The sequence below is a fragment of the Lepisosteus oculatus genome, chromosome 4 (genome assembly GCF_040954835.1).
Source record: "Lepisosteus oculatus isolate fLepOcu1 chromosome 4, fLepOcu1.hap2, whole genome shotgun sequence".
NCBI classification, from domain to species: Eukaryota; Metazoa; Chordata; class Actinopteri; order Semionotiformes; family Lepisosteidae; genus Lepisosteus; species Lepisosteus oculatus.
The window spans coordinates 59,064,666-59,085,319 of record NC_090699.1 but is presented as its reverse complement, the minus strand read 5'-3'; the positions used below and the strand labels follow the sequence as shown (position 1 = coordinate 59,085,319).

General features: G+C 34.8%; 1 protein-coding gene across 5 annotated transcripts in view; it reads right to left on the bottom strand.

The window, feature by feature from the left end:
• grip2b (glutamate receptor interacting protein 2b) overlaps positions 1–20,654 on the bottom strand; it is a 290,064-nt gene that overhangs the window by 137,698 nt on the left and 131,712 nt on the right. The window contains exon 2 of one of the 5 annotated variants that reach the window (XM_015348131.2): positions 19,731–19,904. The exons of 3 other annotated variants lie outside the window; for them this stretch is intronic. In XM_015348131.2, the coding sequence (XP_015203617.1) occupies positions 19,731–19,866 (136 nt within the window). In that variant the 5' untranslated portion in view covers positions 19,867–19,904. Of the gene's footprint in view, positions 1–19,730; positions 20,094–20,654 lie in introns of those variants that run through there. One more of the 5 variants, XM_069189429.1, reaches the window with a different exon arrangement.

The following is a 20,654-nucleotide window of genomic DNA, read 5'->3' as shown; positions in this document are numbered from 1 at the left end:
ATAGTAAATTTCATATACTTGATTTTTTTAACTTTATTAAAGCATTGCCAGCACTAGAGCACATTTGAAAATGATATGTGTAGGTAGGATTAATAAACACACACCTATGGCAAAAATGGCTGACAGGGGGTTATCATCCGACACAATCAAGAATAATAAAATCCTGCAGCTTCTTATGCAATTATTGTCATCCATAAAGGAACAATCTGAAGAAGAAATGTTCAGGACTTGCTGTAATGGCATCCAAGAATGTCCTAGTTAAAGGGGTTGTCACGTATAGCTGATATAATACTGGCAAAAACAATTTTGCTACGTAATCTTGGTTTTGTACCCCAAGTCACGTACAAAAGCAATGGAAAATAGTTCGAAATTAGTCCTGACCGCTTTGTGAAGTGACAAGGTGCTTGCACGCTGTGAAACAATCTATTGAGATCCCAAACACATGAAAATATTTTAGGTCGGTATTCAACAAATTTGAGATCAATCAGCTTGAAAAAAAATTTGGATGTTACTGGACAGAACTTCAAGAAAAACAATCACTGCTGTGATAACAGACAGGTATAAAGAAAACGAGATTTGCTTGGCCTGTTGTTTGTCTTTGGAACAAGGACAACTGGAGACAGAAAGGTAGAAAACACAAATATACAGATGAGTAAAGTTAAAGTTAAGTTAGTTTTTTGTGGGTCAAGTGGTTGCATTTCTTTATCCTCGTTTATTGTAGTAGTCAATCAGGAAAGGACTTGAATCCTTTTAGGGCACAAGGAATTATTTTACAGAAATACTGTAATATCTTGAGAATCCACTGAAACAAACTGTTTCATTAAGCCTCACATTCGATCTTGATGTCTAAAAATCATCTAGTAAGATTAAATACAGTTAGAGAAGCTGACTGAAGTTCAAATACTGAATTTTCCATACAATGGAAAACCATGTTCTGTGTACTCTGAAGTATTTTTCATGTCAAAAGGTACAGAAACCAAGGCTGATAAACCCAAGACAACTGCAGCTCAGGAAAACTGCAGTGTTAGTGTTACAATGAGTTTGGAGATATTTACTGCTGGTGTTATTGAAGCAGTTGATAGTGTTTTCAACATTTGGGAATTAATCTTCACTAGAGTTCCTTTTGCAAACCCCCACTTGTTCTTCCCTGAGAACCTCATGAATTTCTATTAAATTTTAAATGCTGAAGTATGTAAGTCAAGCAGAATCTTCAATTCTTGCTTTAGCTGAACTGGAATACCAGAGGGCACAGTTTTAAGAAAACAGAGATTTGTCTAGAAAGCTAAAAGGCTAGTAATTCTCCATAAACATTGACTGAGTCCGGAGTTTGACTAGAACAATAATGCACTGTTCTCAGTGAATACTGCTTGCATTGCAGAAAACTTCTCCTTTACAACATTTATTTTAAATTTTCATGCTGTATTTGACTGAAAAAGTTGCTTTACATAATCTGTGATCATTATGTTTCATTTCTTTGTTGAACATACAAGGATCCGGAAGTACTGAGCTGGACACTTTCGTACTATGCAAACACCTTGACAGTTCACAAAAGGGTCAGGACCAGGTTTGAGGTGAGTGTTCTCTGCTTTTACATCTTTTTTATTTGCGGAATATTGTAAAATAATATCCATCCCGACAGAATTATTTTACTGTAGCACTAAACACCACAGTCAATTTTAGAATGGCATAACACGTCCATGATACAGTATTCAAGGTCAACATATTCACCCTCCCTAAGCTTTATGTGGGGAGATTTCCCTCACTCCACAAGACATTCCAGTTATTACCTAGTGCTAGCCTTGTTAATGTTCATCACCTAATTCCAGCATCATTGCAGTATTCAGCAGTAGAGCCACATACAGTATATTGGTAAACTGACCAGTCTTGGAAAACCACTTCTTTTTTAGATGCTTGCACCTATAGAACTTTTTTCTACTTGACCCTTACAGTATAAACAAATAGGTGTTTAAGGTTTCAGTGTTGTATTAGATAAATTCAAAAATCTAAAGATGAGAAGCGAGTGGTGTCAACATTTTGAACACAAAGGCCATGATATGCCATCATGTGAACTAAGACAGTGAAGGTCTGGTAGCTAAGTGACAGACATGACAAATTATTATCGAAATGCTGCAAAGCTTGATAGCTTGTCTATATACTGTACAGTACATGTACAGCATGCAGCACACATATAGCAGGTTCCATTTTAAAAGATACCAGGAGGTCTTTTGTTCCCTCCTAAACATACGTATCAGTCTCATTGTTTCTGAGCTTCTTTTTACTGTATTTAACAGAAAAATATAAATTAAAACTAGTATCACAGTAAGCTAAGCATCACTTGGAATAATATGTTCCAAGTAAAATGTAAGAGATTACAGCAACACAATCTGTAATATTTTACCTGTTTGTTTCAATATTAAGCCAAATATTATACTTTTTATATACCGTATACCCACCTAATATGGAATCAGCCATACTTCATGTCTCAGTTCACAGCAATGACACTTCTGTATTACACAGAAAGAATGAGGAAAGCTGACATGCTCCTTAAAACCTTTCAACATCATTACTATTTATCTGTGGACACACTAGATACTCCACAACACCTTGCCAGTGCTGTTTGTGTTGTTGCAAGTTTGTAGGTGTCTACAAAGTTTTTACTTCACCAAATTTCAACACAAACTAAGCTGGTAAACAAATAATCTGGCCTGGTAAACAAATACCAAATGTACCTGAGCATTACTGCTTGGGGAATCTCACAGGAATTACTTTTTTAATAAAAATGAATGTCATAAAAATAAGTAACATAAGTAAGTAAATCAGTAAAAGTGCAACATTTTTCAAAAACTGATGTGAGCGGGCATATTACTGGGAAAGTCAGGCTAAATATATGGATAATATGAGTGTTAGGATTGCTGGTTTGCATATGGTAAATTGCTGCCTAAGCTAGCACATATTTTAGAGCTGTAAATATTACAATAACATTCAGAAACTTATTATAATACCATTCAGCAGGTTCTGTAACATCATTCTACTTGTTTTATGTGCTAGTGGTGCTATCAATGATTTGATACTTATACTTGAAAAGTTGAGAGTGATATTCATTGCTGTTTGATACAAAATTCAACCAAAACACAAAAGTTAAATTTTAATGTCTGGTGTGTTATATATGACTTGCTCTTTGAAATTTTCTTTAACCTTAACTGTAGAAACTATTGACTTATACAATACATGTCAGAAAATACTAAATTCCTAAATTAAATGTCATAGTTTACAGTTTCTCTATGGATTCATCTACTTGTGATGATCTTTCACTGTGCATGAGCTACAATATGTTCCAATAATTATCAAAATGATTTATATATAATTAAATTGAACCAAGCTTCTGCTATTTGTTATCACTATTATGAATCCTTTCCAACTACCCCTTTGAGCAAGTTACAAATTAGTACATACAGTAATACAGTACATGGTAATGAGTTTGCATTAGAATAACATATTCAAATTATGTGGGTAAAATGTAGGAAAAAATAAAAATAGATCTACAGTATTTGGGCTCTAAAGTGGCTCATCATTTAAGAGCTGATTTACAGATGAAGCCATTCAGAATGCATGGCAGACCCCATTGATGCCTGACAGGGGCTGCGATTTGCTTCGCTGTACCACAGTGTAGTTTGGCTGGGTGATTCACTGGCCAAAGACGATTGATTCACTGGCACTTTTATTCACTGGCGTGTTACATGTTAGTGAAAACATGAGTTTCATACAACAAAAATGTTTTTTTCATTTTGAAAATTGCTGAAAATAAAAATAAATTCCTGAACATCATTAATAATATTCATTTATGAATATACTGTAAAAGTATTTATTTAGTTGTGGAAGGGTTATTCCTCTTTCCTCATAAACAACTTAATCTAATTCTTTACTTAGTCGCTTGTGATTATTTTAGAAAAGTGTTGATGTTTTCGTGGTAGCAATTATAGTTTAGGCACTATAGTCATCCTGGTCATTAACATCACTGTCAACTGGTCACTCTTTCATTTTGGGCTATTATCCAGATACAGTACAATAGCCATTCACCAAGTTTATAGAAAAAAAATAAAAAGCATAAATGATACTGACCAAACCTATTGACTATCCATTCAGTTGACACAACTCCAAGAAAAAATAATAAAATAATACTAATCTATCCTGGCTCTTTAGTTGGTCTTGTTTTTTTTTTTTTACTTTTTCAGACGCACAAAAGATCAGAAAAAGACTGTTTAAGAGTGGGATTTTGTTTACTTTCATTTAGTAGCTATTATTGATACTTTTACTATCCCTCACAGACCTTGGAATGGAATAAAGATAGCCAGTCATGAGCAATCCTAATCTCCCAGCTCCAAGCATGAAATTCAAATAAACCCTGTTTAAAATGCAAGCTTTCCACCCACTCTTTATGTAAAAACTAGGGCATTGTGAATATCACCATAAGGATAAAAAATAACCCACATAGAAGGTTGTGCGAATCAAGGTAAATTAAAAAGAAACTGTGCTGAAGAAGGACAAAACTGAGCAATCATTTAGACTCTTCATCAACTTTCATATAATTTATTCAGTTTTAAATGAAACGTTATTTTAAAAGGGGGTCTACACCACCATGCAACTAATAAAGATATTATAAACGGAGGTTCTCATGTCATTACGAAAACTTTAAGCCACTACGTGTACCTTATCAATTGATTATATCTGGTTTTAATTTATATATCAAATATCCATTATTTATAATGCAATGACAATACCTCAATGTACTGTAAATTGACCTATCCTGAATCAGTTCAAAATGTTTACTATACTAATGCATAAAAAATATAATTTTCTATAACAAAATGCATTTGTGATGTTTAGCTATAGAAACTTTGATGTACTTGTTATTGTATATAAATATACAATAATATAAATCAACACACACATATGTATATGCATAAATATATACACGAGACAATGTTGTTCTAAAGTCGTCACTGAACATTGAATATTCAAAATTCCAAGGCAAGTAGTTATATGTTTTCTGGCAAATCATAATTAGCTGTTAAAAATCCTCCAGTTATCTGACGTTCATTTGAGAACAAAATGACTATGCAGAGCTAAGGTTTGTAAGTCAGAATAATTCAGTTTTAAATTACAGATAAGAGGAGCTTTGCGAAAGAAAATAACTAGTTTCAGTCCTCACACCTTCGTTCTCACCACTCCTGATATGAGCAGCAACAACTGGCATTGTCTCATTGCCTTTAAATGGCCATCACTTGTCTACCCTAATGGATAATGCGTGTTCAGAACAACAAGGTCAAGGGAAGTGTTTTGAAGTCCATAAATGTCATGTCTTGAAGAACAGGTATTGATTTCATTGACTGCCTGTTATTAATCCGGTTTTTACCTTCTGTTTATGGATGAGGGCAAAACCTTGTTTTTGCTTATGGCAGTTACACTTTATCTCTCTGAATTTACTATATGAAAGGATTGCAATGGCAAAGACAACTTTGCCAAATTTTAGAAAGCAGAGCACAAAACCTATGGTCTGTGAAAGCAGCGAAAACAAAAGAAGGCTGCCAAAGAAGGAAAGTTAGATGAGATTGAAGCAGATTTATTCTGTATCTGCACTTCTCAGCAAATGCAGTATTCTGACTCATGTGAGCTCTCAGTAATGCATTCCAGTACAATGTATTCCCATGTAGCTTGCCCTAAGTTCAAGGTAACCTGAAATCTCCTTTAACTGTGTTTCACTGCTCACTCAGGCACAGCTCACTCAATCACACAAACGTCCAGTGCTTTAACACCTCTCTGGAATGAGCTCCCTCTGATGCAAAAGTCAATAGTTTTCGTATGCCAGCCAGCAGTGGGTTCCCAGTCTGACCATTCATACAACAAACCATAAACTCCTGTAATAAATAACTGCGTAGAAGAAAGCATTCATGGTGAGTTGAAAAAAAAGGACTGTCTGACAATAAACAGAAGTTGTTCATTGGAAATTAAATAGAAAGTTACCCAGCACACTGCAATCTTATTCTCATTATTATAGTAAAGATAATGCTTTTTGGATTTTTTGACACAGAAAAGCATGAGTGTAATATATTGGAATATTCAGAGTCAGCCTGATATTTTTAGTCATTGGAGGTATGTGAACTGTTATTACTTTTCAGAGAACTGAAAATACAAAGGTTGCAATATATACAGTATACGGTTGCTGTAGCTTAAATTACAAAATGGCCTTTGAGGTTTCACTAGTATTCACTATGTGCATACAAAGTCCTCACAAATGCAGAGACACCCTGTTTTGAAAGAAGGATGGAGGGAATGTAGCACCAAAAGAATGTTATCACCTATTCCCTTTTGAGATATACCACAGGATCCTTAATGACCAAGATGTACAGTACATCCCTAGTGACCTCATTGTAATGTCTAATCTGAAGTACAGCACCACCAACAGGACAGTGCCCTGTGTCACAATAATGGCACTCTAGTTTGGAAATTCTAAGATAAGAGCTAAGAGTGCCACCAGCTGGTATACCAACACCACTTAACAGCAGCAACCTGATTTTCCTTAGAGATCTCCCATCCAACTACTGACTAGGCCTAAGGCTACTTAACTTCTTAGATCAGGTGATGTGAATTTCATACATAATGGGATAGAAAAAAACAGTGTATCTCTAGAAATAATGAACTGCACTTTTTTTTATCAGCTCGATTCTCATATTTGATGAAACATATCTTTTTGTTTGTAGGCTTACAGTAAATCTCCCAAGCTTTATAGACATTTAAAATGAGCTCATGCTAGCTCAAATACCTAGTTCTTAGATTGTTAATGAGCATTTATGAGAGAAGGGGATTACAATGAGAGAGCAGATATCTAGTGATGAATATGAAAGATTTTTCTCAAACAATAAGAACTGCTACACATCCAGTCCTTGTCTTCTTTATTTCACGCTGCATTCAAAGTCTGTTTTGCCATGTCTGGAGTCTAATGGGAAAACATGAACATTTTTCAAGGTGAGGGGAGGGCTGGGGAAATGAATAATCAAACCTGACATAATCCCTGAAGGGCTGAAAAGCCACTAGAGCCCCTTCAAAACCACAAACACTTGCAAACGTTCATCTGCATAAAGATTCAAATCATTTTCCCTTCTGCATAACAATTTGCACTGTGCCGTGTGAAGGTGTCACTTCTTTGTACTGTTTTATTTGATTACTGCTAAAAATGACACAAGCATAAATGCTTTTGTTTTCCCATTATTAATAAAGACTGAAACAAAGTATTCATTTATTCCACTGCCCCCAGCTTTTAATTCAGTAAGGTAGAATTACAGTCTAACTGACCTCCATGTAGTGCATACTGAGCTGCAAAATGTATCTCTTAAAGACCACTAAGATCATTTATGACTAAACTCACATTACTGTATATATTGTAGACTTATGTGGCAGTGACACCATTTCTAGTTTATTGTTAAGATAAGCAATTTTGATTTTATTGTTCTCTTTCTAAATATCTTAAAAAGCAACACTTCAGTTTGGACATGATGCATTTATTGTGATATGATGGCTATGTTGAACAACGGCAGGGGATATGTTAGATATCCAGAGTAATCATACTACAATAGTCAACTTGAAAACTATACTTCAGTGATAAGGAGAGAAATTAATGTTTTAAAATTGAAGATTTTACTACTTGCAGTACATGCATGTGTCTTTCATGCTCTTATGCGACATGCACAGTTTAGTCACTGCGGATTACAAAATTTTGTGATATACAGTACACAAAAGCATGCTTAAAAATACAATTCTCAATAGTTTTGTAAAATAATTACTAATCCCTTTTTTAACCAAATGGATCCCAAAGCACATGGCATGCAGTGGATATAAAAGTTTACACACCTTATTGAAATTGCAGGTTTATGTGATCAAGGTTATCAATTATTTGTGATCAAGGTTATCTTCAATTATTTTGCCTAATAACTATATACTTGTTTTTCTCCTGAATGTTGTTGGATGGAAGGTCACATTAAAGATGGAAAAATGTCTGACATGATTTATTTTGATTTCTGGCTTTACATCACAAAAACCTGCAATTTCAATAAGTGTGTGTAGACTTTTCATATGCGCTGTAGGTTGGGACTATATGCACAACCAAAGTTCAGCATCCATCTAAGTGATGTGCAGCAGCCATTATACTGTACACCAGCAGCCAAACTACACTGCAGATCAGGTAGAACAGTGAGAATTTTTCTGAGTTAACTTAGGAGAAACCTCAGGCTTTCTTTTATGGTGGGAAAGCAATTTTAAACATCCCCATCCTTTCAAAAATCACTCTTAGAGTCAGGAATATGATGTATGACCCGACCTTTAATTGGAATGTCCTTCTTTAGTCATGGCTTCTACAATATATGGCTGGTAAAGGGTAAATGGAAAATGGTTTTGTAAACAGTTCTGATGTGAATTCAATTTGCACAACATCTTTGTATGGAGAATCGACAAAAACGTTTCTTTTAAGGGCTTTTTTGCACCATTGGAAAGAGCTTTGTGACTTTCATACATGTATACATCCTAGTCATGGAACTGGACTGACGTTCAACACAGAGGTCCAACAAGTTGGTCAAGAATTGATGTCATGATAATTGGTGGCATCTATTAAATGGTGCAGCAAAAATCATAATCTTCATTAAATATTCACAGAAATCTAAAGCCCTGTCTCACACACACTGTCATTACATGACTTATAATGTTCACTGATACCATTTAGTATTCGATTAATATGCAGATGCAGAGTGATTCAGGTAAAAATAGGGGCTAGTGGGGAATACTAACTTGACTAACTAAGGCTGAATATTTGTTTTTATTTTCACTTACTACCAAAATGAAAATAATTTTATCTGCAATTAATGTTTTTAGAGTTGATTTTCATACTTCATTTTTGTTACCTTGCAATATTCCCATTTAAAAAGTGTTTTTTTTTTTTTAGAAATAAGCCAGCATCAACTAAGCATCTCTCACAGAGAAATTAAAAAAAACTCTGAAACATGTTTTAATGAGATGAGCAACAGAGAACTCATTGTAAGCGAGTAAGCGGCAGCTGTGTTTGATGCATATTCCCTCACTCCCCACCCCCCATGTCTCTGTAAGTCGCTTTGGATAAAAGCATCTACAAAATGACTAATTTAATTTTAATTCGAATTTATTTTGGATTGATTGTAAATTAATGGGAATAAATGTTCAGCCTTTAAATCTGGTTAGAAATACAAAGTTGTAATTTAAATGAAATTAAATATTTCACAAACTGCTGTGACGAATATGAAATGCCACTATAGCAGATTGCTCCCTTCTTTACCATGTGCCATGCAAGGATCGACATACAAGACGAAAGAAAAAAAAGAGCTGAACTGAGATTCTTTGAAATATTTACTGTTGAAAAATAATTTGGCATTCAGAGCACTATTCAAAGAAAAATAAATAAAGTATTTAGGAAAATAGATACTAACAGCGTTTCAGTGAAGGATTGAATTTAAAATGGTAGCAAAAACCTCATTTCCTAATTTTGAGGAGACCATGCTCAAGGCTAGCTTTTCAGAGGCAGAAAACCTCTGGTGCATTACTGCAATTACTCTGTGTTTGTGTCATCTCAATTACATCTTAATTAATCATTCACTGTTGGAAATCACTTGAAGTCCATAAGATACAGTACATATGTACTGTACAGTAGTACCTACTAGTTGATGATCCCATGGTTAGCTATTTTTGATTTTTGTTACATAGGATTTGCCTTCTTACTAGGAAATAAATATATTGTAATGTTAAATAAAGGTGCTTGCATAAGAGTAACAGAGGTTAAAAGTGTATGTTTGCATTCTGAATTTTTTTTAGGCAAAATATTCAGGTTTATAGTCAGAACCAAAACCAGCAGAGATGGGCTCTGTCCCTTTCATGCAGTGCCATTAAAATGAAAAACGAAAGGTCTTTTTAGGTCTGACAGTGGGCTAGAAACAGCCAGCTCTCCTACAATAAACAGAACATACTGTAACCACAAGGACCCAACAAAAACAAATAAATAATTAATTATAAATCTTTACGCTTATATAGTGCATTTCAGGACACTCCACCCAAAGCGCTTTACAGGTAATGAGGACTCCCCTCCACCACCAATGTGCACCTCCACCTGGATGATGGACGCAGAACGCTCAGCACACACCAGCTCTCAGTGGGGAGGAGAAAAGAGTGATGAAGCCAATTCATAGATGGGGATTATTAGGAGGCCATGCTTGGTAAAGGCCAAGGGGAGATTTGGCCAGGAAAATGGGGTAGTACCCCTCCTCTTTTTGAGAAAAAGCCCTGGGATTTTTAAAGAGGAACTGCAGTCCAGATTTCTCAGACCGGTTACTAAATCTTGGTAACAAAATAAATTCATTAACATTTTAAAAATTTAGAATTAGGCACAAAATCGTGAACTCTGTGACAGTAATGTAAGTCGCCATGTTGTCGTAAACCCCTGGCATGAATTGTGACGTGATGTGGCCCTTCCTGGTCGCTAGTCACTGTAATATCTAATGCGGTGTAACTGTACAACCGTATTAAGTACAGGTTATGCAGCAAATACCTGTATTTCCCTGCAGAAAGTTTCCAATCTGATCTGCATGCAGAGTTAACAAGTATGTTCCATTTATCAGCAAAACTGTCTTGAACTCGAGAGCAATATTTCCATTGGATTAAAAGAGATGTATTCACAAATCTGCTTGTTTACAATCCCATAGAGGAGTTTCATCTCACTGGACACTGTGCATACCTAGAAATAGTGTCTATTTTGTGATGGAAATTGTAGGTACTGTACTGTATTAATTTTACCTTTATTGCAGTTTGAAATTCACTCATCAATGTTGATTCTTTCTAACCCGGAAATATAAAAAAAGTGTTGCCGTTCCCCTTCAATGACCATGGACTTTAATGACCTCATTTCACAGGAGGTCTCCCTACCAGGTACTGGCCAGGCTCACACCTGCCAGGGTTATATAGCTGCCAGCTAAGTATTAACCACAGCTTACACCACTAATTATTTCAACCATCTATTTAACACACTTTAGGTCCATCAGTCATTGGGGACATATTTAAATGCAACCACCCACAGGCAGCCCAGGCCAAATCCTGGCAAGGAGACCCAGGCAGGCTTCTTAGCATATCATGGACTGAATGAAACTAAATGCCAAGTCAGAGCAGCAAGCATTAGTAGGTAAAAATAATAGCATTTAAAGAAGCAACACGAATAAACAATACTTTACTGCAAATACACTGTACCTGCATGTGGTCAAATGATATTTAGAATATATGTTCTAAGATTTGAAGTACAATTAGAGCAGAAGAAACCCTGCAGTCTTGTGAAATGCTGGTATAAGCAAATCATAAAATAATCAACTCCTTTCATGAGCTCAATGACAATGCAATGGCATTTTTTTTCTTTTGGAGAATAGAGTACAACAGTATTGTTGTAAGCTCTACTATGAGCTGAAATACATCTTCAGTGCCCTTCAAAGCTATTGGGAAGGTCACGCCTGTCATTATGGCTATTCATGAATTTGATATTAGTCTCATGATATGAGCACAGTATAATGTTTTATTTTCGGGTAATTCCATGCATAATCTCATAATCATAGATACAAATTGCTTGATGCCAAAGAAGAATAAGTTTTAACTTTCCTGTGCCATACATTTGGTGGGCACTGTATAATGTATTCTAGGTTAATATAATATACCAGGCATCAAAAGAAACATATAACTTTTTATGTATGCAGATTTTTAGGAAGATAGATTTTGGATTTTGATTGCCAGCCTGTGATTAAATTTTGGTTAATCACATTTGTGATTGACTGTGATAAAATCAAGAAAGAAAAAAACAAGGAACCAATATGTCTTGCTTACCAAGAAAAAAAACGTCTTGGTGTCATTGGCATTTTGGAGGCTGGATTAAGTTAAGAGTTAAGTTAAGATATTACATTACTGCCTAGGACATTTACAGCCAGGAAATTCTAACCTTGCAAGACGTTACTGTCAAATGCAACCTGTCAAGATTGATGGGGAGGTCAAAGTGTGATGTTCTGGGCAGGACGGTCTAGTCGCTACACTGATCGACCACAGCAAGCAACATGTTCTCATAAAGCAATGCTTTCTCATGAGATCTGAATGTGACATTTACAGTTCTGTAAATATCCAGTTCACCACACATGAGCCCATATCGGACATTTGTGGGATAAACTGGGCCGTGGTGTGTGGCTCAGAGACCACTGAAGAGGTACACACTTGTCTAGAATCTACAAGAATAATTAGAATTCCAGAAGACAACACCTGCAACCTGGTAAAAGCATGCATCAAAGACAAGATTCCAACAACAGCCACCAACTCCTAGCCTTTGACTTTCATTCTTCATCTAGTTTTCCTACTAGATTTGCTGATGACAAATATTAACCATAATACAATTACTTATGTCACATGTGTTCAATGTATTCTCAAAGCACCTGCTATAAAAAGCATTTACAAGATAAAAACTTTGGGAATTTATTGCAGATATAAGTGCTCTCATCTTTTCACACAAAATTATAGAATTACTTCTTGTCACTGAAGACTAAACAAACATGATTAGTTTTAATTTGTATTTTTTTCTAATTGGTTTGTTCACGTTTTACAAAACAGCATTAAAAAAATATGAAATTCATACAATTTTCAGCAACAGAAAAGGTTAGAGATTCAGAGCAATGGACTAGGAATCAAAATTGCTGTAATTTCCATGTTTTAATCAGGCTAAATTAAAACTGGACTTAATCATTCTCCCTTCTATGAAATGTTGTTTCACTTTTAAGAAATCTTAGCAAATTAATATGTATTTTTCTTTAGACAGAACAATAGTCTCCATGGAGTCATGAGGTAAAAATGTCATTTGAGGTATTGATTCTTTCATTTAATAGAGTCCAAAGTTCCAAAGGAAAAAAGACATCTTCATTATATAAAACTATATACAGTAATGTGTTTGAAAAATTATACAAATTCATTCTCTCATTGCTTGCCAGTTCTCATTTTTCATTTATTGCCCATGCAGTAATTATGACCATTGAAATAAGAAAACAATTCATGCTAGAACTGAACTGAATGAAAACAACGTGAAATTTAAAACGTTAAAAAGGTTGTTATTACAATGTGTTGGATTTTATTACCTTGACAATTATAAAGTTTTAAAAGCTGAAATGTGGGTGGCAGAATCCTAGCATATGGTGCTTATTCTAGAGTGCTGAACCACATGCAAAAAAGAGTCTACCAAGGCAGTGCTGTGCAATTGCATTATTGTACACTCTGGCAGTTTGATGTATGATGCAGGAATTGCTTAACGAGACGCTTCATTTTACTTTTGGTTATAAGAAGCTGCCAACTGAGTTGTAAAGATAATAACATACTTACTCTGAGACTTTGTTTACTAAAAGCAAAAGAACAAGGACACATGACCATCTATGCATGTCTGTGCCCAAAAATAAAAAAAAAACATATACTGTAGCTCTTTTCTCCACATACAGCAGCCATATGGTAAGAGGACAGAATTTTTCCCACTTGGCACTTTAAAGTATTAATGTTTACACCACAGTAAGATGTGTTTTCCAAACCTCTCATCAAATTTGTACAATTGAGTAATTGTTGTAAGAACTATCCGCTTTATTGTGTCTCACATACATATTTTAAAAAATTAACAGGATTTCAGTACATTTTTCAGTGAACACGCAATAAATTACTTTGCAAGATTAATTATCCCATACTTTTAGCAAAACCATGCAGCACTTGTTTAACATGCCAGCCAGCATAATAGAACCATGTGCAACGGGTTTTGAAATGTAAAATTAGCACAACCCATTAATATTTGGGGCCCTGAAACTTTTTCTCACATCAACAGTGACATAACCTGGCAAATACTGGAAGACAAATTATTATTTGGTGTTGTGAAGTTGGGATGAATTTATAGTTGTTCTTATCGAAACTTGTATGGAACTTCTGCAGTATGTTGAGATGTTGAACAGTGTCTTTCAGTGACTCCACAGTATCTCAATTTAGACCTGTAAACAATTTAGTTGTCTTGACAAACTTGTCAACTGAAATATTAGAATACGGGCTTCAAACACTGCAAGTCAACACAGAATATTCTTGGTACATAAACATTACATCAAACAGACCCTGTGAGTCTTGTCATTTGCAACAATGGTAAAAAAATGAAACACCACAGAAATGATCAACCTCAACATCATTTTGTAAAATGTTCTATACACCCACAGTCTGTCACAGTCATTTTATTGGTACCAACAATAAAAAATAAAAAGCTACAAAACAGCTGCAAAAATACCATGAATATTATCATACTGTAATTCTTCAGTAAAGTAATATATATATATAAATATAAAAAAATCGTGGGGAGTGACAATTCTGCCTATAATTTTGAACCAAATTCTAAATTATTTAATTAGAGCCCTTTCAAAAGAAATTAAGTTCTATTATTCATCTAGTGGGAAAGGCCTTAGAACAGGTACTGGAACAATTATTTTACACTTCTAAAGGGAATTAAACTCAAGGTGACAGAAAAAGTAAAACTAGCTTGAATTGTAAACATGTTGTGCTTCTTCAAAATGTTACAAACCTTTTTTTATTTCTTATAGATACAGGGAATGGAAAAATGCATGTACAGTAATAAAGTGCAGTTTATTACAAAATGCATAGGAAATGTTATTAAATTATACAGCATTGTTGGCACTACTGACACTTACTCTAAATGGTTATTGTGAACTAAAATACTACAGTAGTGTAAAGTGTCTCACCTTCGTGAAGATGTCTCTGCAACAATTGAATGAAATCATTCCAACTCCACTACCATTTCATTTACAGCTTGCTGAAGTCCTTAATTTTTCTTTTCTCAGACAGTGACATTGCTAGCTTGATTGCATATTGATAACAATGATAAATCCAGGACAGGTGTATCATGAAGAAAAGTTTGACGCAAACAATACAATCTTTCTTTTTTAGAAACATAGACAATTTTGAGAAGATCAAACATTCTCACTTTTACTCAACACAGTGGTATAGGAAATATGCAGTTAAAAGTTAAATTTAAGAGTTCTGGGACAACTATTAATTCTGCATAAACTTCAAAACCCACAGTGCACCTGTTTAGCCATGAGGACAGATTACATGCTGTATTAAGGTTCAAAAGTTACATATTCGGTTTAAATGTAAGTTATGCATACGACAGTAAAAACAACTATTTCAGAATTCTACAAAACAGAAATTTACAACTAGAGCAGACGATAAGCAAAAATAAATGAACTACCAAATTCTTTGAATGGGGTAACTACACTTCAGGTAACAACATCTGGCAATAGGTGCTCAAGAGAAAAGAGAAAGTGGAATACTGGTTGTCAGGTTTATTAGAAAGAGTAAAGATTTACAAAAACCAAGCCTTCGACTCAATAATTTGGTCAGGTTGGCTGCTTGGAGAGAGTTAAGAACTCACTGAGTTCTGCACAGAAAACATTTGACCTCCTTTTAAATTGACAGAAACCAGAAGCACTGTCATACTGTGTCAGTACAGATTTCATCACACCCCTCTGGGCTGGTGAAAAACTAAATATTTAGCACTTCGCTCACACAGGCTGTATGTTTTCTATTGCTCCAAACATAACATTGATTCAGGCCATAGTCCTTTAATTCTATTAAATTCTAAATAAAGCACACTATGAGCTACTCTGTTTAATGGTTTGCCATTTTTGCTTTTCATACTGCTTCATGAAAACATACAGAATGATAGTTATGAATAGAAATATGGATGGACAAAAATTTCAGAAAACTGAAATGTGGTTTGAGGGCTTCAAAAAAATCAATGGGATCACCCAGCCCTTTACCTTAAAATTTTGTATTAAATTCTAGGTGGAGAACCCAACACAAATCTTTATACAAAGCCACCACTTTAATTTTCAGATTAAAGTGTAGCCACTTCAAATAAAATAATTCCAAAAAGTACAAAAATAAAATACATGGTACACTGTAACGGTTTGGTAACTTTTTATTTCTTGTTGTTTTACCTCATAATACATTTAAATGGTACTGTACGCGCAGTAGCTTCTCTGGCTGTGGGTGTAGGAAACATATGATGCAAAATCAATGGAGAGGACTTGGTTATCATTGAATTTAATTGAATCATTAGGCTACTTACAAACAGTTGTGCAAGAGGAGACGAACAGCCTACTTTCACCTGTATAGTTACATTCTTAGTTACTGTATATGCTGCTGGAAAAATGTTCCCTGCCCATTCTTCTTATGTCTCTGAAACGTCTCATCTATGAAAGTGAGAATAAACTCTCATTTATTTTTTCATACAGCCATGCTGGGCAAACTGTCAAAAAGCATTGTTTCATCTTTATCAGCAACAAATGAGACTAAGTAATATTACAATTACTAAGTAATGTCACAAAACTAGAAATTAACATTTTAAGAACAGAAGAGACTTCAAATTCAACTCCTCAGTCTTTTTCTCTGTTTTTGCACCACACCAGAAATGATGGATAGAAGAAAGAAAAACAATGAGCAGTGACACTACTGTTTTGCATTATATGTCAGAATATGTCAGGAGAGCACTAAGATTTGTTAAAGAGTAACTGATAAAATCACAGTGTTCAGGAAAGTCATTGGCAGCGTAACACTTATCAATTAATAACGCACGATTTATTTTGTTAAAAAAGCTTAGGAATCAAGAATACAGGTATATTATATTGATACTGACACTATTAGCTACAAAGTTTCAACAATATCTGCAGAAACCCTGATTGGGGAAAAAAACAAAAAATCTTATTTAAACAGAAAGTAACAAAAACACCACCAAACACTACTCAAGAAAGTAAAGTTTCACGTGTCTTGATTTCAAATCTAAACAGTGTCACAAAAGAAATCTGTCTTGAGTTAACTTCTGTGATCCTGGCATTCTTGATGTCTGATATTCTATAGAGTATCTCAAACCTACTTGCACAATTTAGAACATGGGATATTTGAGAGGTCTCATTTGGTGATGGTGTACTCACCATGTATGCATGAAGTATATTAAATTCATTAGAAATAAGAAACCCTCTAACAGCATGACATTCCACCCAATCAAATACAGACAGAAGAACCAAAAACTCCGGAAAGTAAGCTCAAGGCTGGAATGAGAAAGATGCTACAAAAAAGACCATGGAATATCCAGCTATTAGATGTTACTACTCCAGTGTTTTAGTCATTAAATGTTTATAAAATACTGTATCTATAACAATCATTAAAATATGTATGCTCATCCACAGGGCAGCCCTATAACCTAGGGTGGAATGTGCCACTATCCATCTGTTAACAGGAGCTCCCAGAATAGTGACACACAGCTGGCCAAGTGCCCATAGAGCCTAGTGGATTGAAGCCAGATGGGGAATCATGCACTAGGGACCTCTTCTGTTGGCTGGGTACTCATGCTATTGGCCATGTGAGCTGTGTCAGCCCTTGATCCTTCACAGTTGTATGCTTGCTTGGACTCTATGCCGGAAGTGAGAGACATGAAGCACATTTTGAAAGATGTGCATATTTTCAATAACCTTCATCCTCACTAAGGTCAGACTAACTATTAAGTGCACAGGGGTGAAGGAGACTTTTACTTAAGTCACAAAGCACAGATGGTATTTAATATATATATATAGCAAACAATACAGTCTACACTTTTGTAATGACATGTAAAATAAAATCATTTCATATTTTTACTTTTGTGGAATCCAATACCAAGTTTTAAAAACTGTTCAGAATAACTATTCAAAATTATTTTTAAACCAAAAAAAAAGAAAAGGACTAAAAGAAAACAACATTCATCATTCATTGTAGGTTGCTATTACAGTATATTGAATAGTAATGACTAATTATAAATTATCATCAAAGGGAAAATATTGAGAATGGATCTCAATTTCTTCAAAAATGCAAAATTCGGAAATACTGTATCTGGAAAGTAGTGATAAATCAGTATAAACAATGGTGATCTTTATCTCTATAAAACACTTTGACGTACAGCAGGTTCTCCATAATCTAAATCTCAAGGGTACAGAACTTTTGATCCTTGGTTAATGTCTGCAGTATAAATACTACATCAATGACAGCACAACCATTAAATCTTTTTTTTGTTTTTGATTTATCTCTGTTTAGAAACTGAAAAAAATGGCACTGTACATCTTTTGCAATTTCATCCATTTATCAGGGAAATTATGGTACACTAAACTTTGCTGGAAGGCATACTGTAAAACTTCATATTAATCTACAGATAAGCTAGAACATAATACTTCCCACATGGCCATGCAAAGAAATAAGAATAAGCCAAAGGAATGATCATTTCCCTCTAATGTGCAGACTGAAAGAGGCTAGCATTTCAGCATGTCACTATGGTATAACTTTACTTTTCACATTTCATTATATTAACACAAGTTATCCCTGGCTGACATTTTTAATGGGTATCCATTATATGTGTAAGCCACATCTGACATTTCAAATCTATTCATGATCCAAATTATTCTTGCAAGTGTTTTGTGCTGTTGTCACATTTTTAAAGTTATGAGACTTCAACTATCCATAAAGCTTATGCACATGCCCTCTTGTTTTTAGTATTCATGTTTGTATAGTGTAGAAATCAGATTTGCAGGATCATGATTCAATGTTCCTGTTTTTATTTAGTTATAAAAATAATAGAAAAAAAATTATTAAGAGAAATTAAATTGACTTTACCTTGGATGAAAACAGCAGTTACAGTATATGTTTCTGAGCCTTTTGTAAATAATATATTAAGCAAATGTGAAAATAATAAATGTTCAGTTTGTTTTTTCAAAGAGATATTCTATCACACCAAAACCTTCTATGATTCTGTCAAATACTCACACACACCTTTACTGTTGTGGTCACAGGTCACAGGAGAGAACATAATAGAGTTTTAAACACTATGTGGTTGAGGAATATTGCTGGTATACCTACCAAAGTATGTTGTAACCTAAGCTTTTTACTCAAGATTATGTACAAATTATCATAAAATAATCAGAAATATATTATATAACATAATCCACTAATGTGTATTTTTACTGGCAGGAAAATGCAGCTGCAGGCTCTATCATAAATGCATTTAATTCAGATGGAAAAAAAAAACTTTTTTTTTTCCTTTGGAGATACTGAAAGCCTAAAAGCTAAGCATTTTGAGCAATTCTGCAGCAGCTTTAGCTTCTCTTAAGTAATCCCCAGAGAATAACTAAAATCCCCTTTCCTAAAAAAAAAAGATAATGCCATTTTAACTAACACCTTTCTCCTCATTTTGTTTCAAAATAACGATAAAAAAAACTTAACTGCACACAGTTAGGGACTAGGCTGACTTTGTCATATTAATGTTTCTAGAGAGGCATTGTAAGGAGTAGGAGAGAAAAAAGGGTATATCCTCATGAATAAAAACACCGTTTGACTTGGAAGAGCAAGCAAAAAATAAATAAAACTGGACACAGAACAAAACAAAAATAGGAAAAACTCCAATTGCACATGCCTCAGAACTGTGTGAAAGTTTAATTCTAAAATGCAAATGACAAGGCAGAAAATTCCCGAGTGAATAACTGCAAGTGACAGTGAATTGGTTAATAGTTAATTGAAAAGTTTCTTGTCTTTACCACTGATGCACAGACTTAAGGAGCACAAGCCTTCCTCGCAGGTCTCTGGACTATCCTCTTCTTCCTGGGATCCCTTCTCCCTTTTTCTCCGCGACGTCCTCTTAACTGTCTTGAAGACCCGACTGACTTTGTCCATTCTGCCCTCTGCTGTAACGCGTCTTCAACTTTCCTTCCCTGGATGTGAGGGAAAACAGACTGGAGAGCAAGCCTGGTTCCTGTGAGCTAATAAAAAGACTGTCTTGCTGTAAAGACGTTTCCCATCGCTTCTTCAGCAGCAAGATCAGCCCACAGCTTTTTAAGATCTCTAGAGGCCAACACCCCTCCTCTCTCTCTCCCCACCTCCCCACTCTCTCTTTTCTCGCTCTCTTTGTCCCTCGCTGGTGAGTTACTGTATATTAACTAATAACTCTCAGTGTCTAGGTCAGGCAAGGAGCCTGAATTAAGGGCAATCTTTGTGTTAGAACAGAACCCCATATAGTATATTAACTCATAAATGTCAGACTGAGCATGTGACAAAGTACTGATATACTGCACATTTCCCACAAGTGGAATGATTATTTGTACAGAACTTATTCCACACATACAGTATAGAAAAGAAAATGTGCTTTTGTGTGCACTCTGTTTTGTATCTTGGGACGCAGAATCTTAGAGACTTTCTTCAAGGAAACAAAACAAAAGAGAAAGGTGCTGTCATGTGTTACCAAGTCTGGGCGCAAATTTAAGACTCTTTTTCTGCTGAAGAACTGTAAGACAATTACGGGTAAATTGCTTAGCCCTATCATGCACGAATTATTGTATGCAAATATTTTTTCATTATGTTTTCTTCATTGCTTTACAACAAAAATAAAAATCATGCAACAAAGATAATACAGGATGTATATGGCAAATGACACACTTTTAATAATACTAAATTACACCAGGACA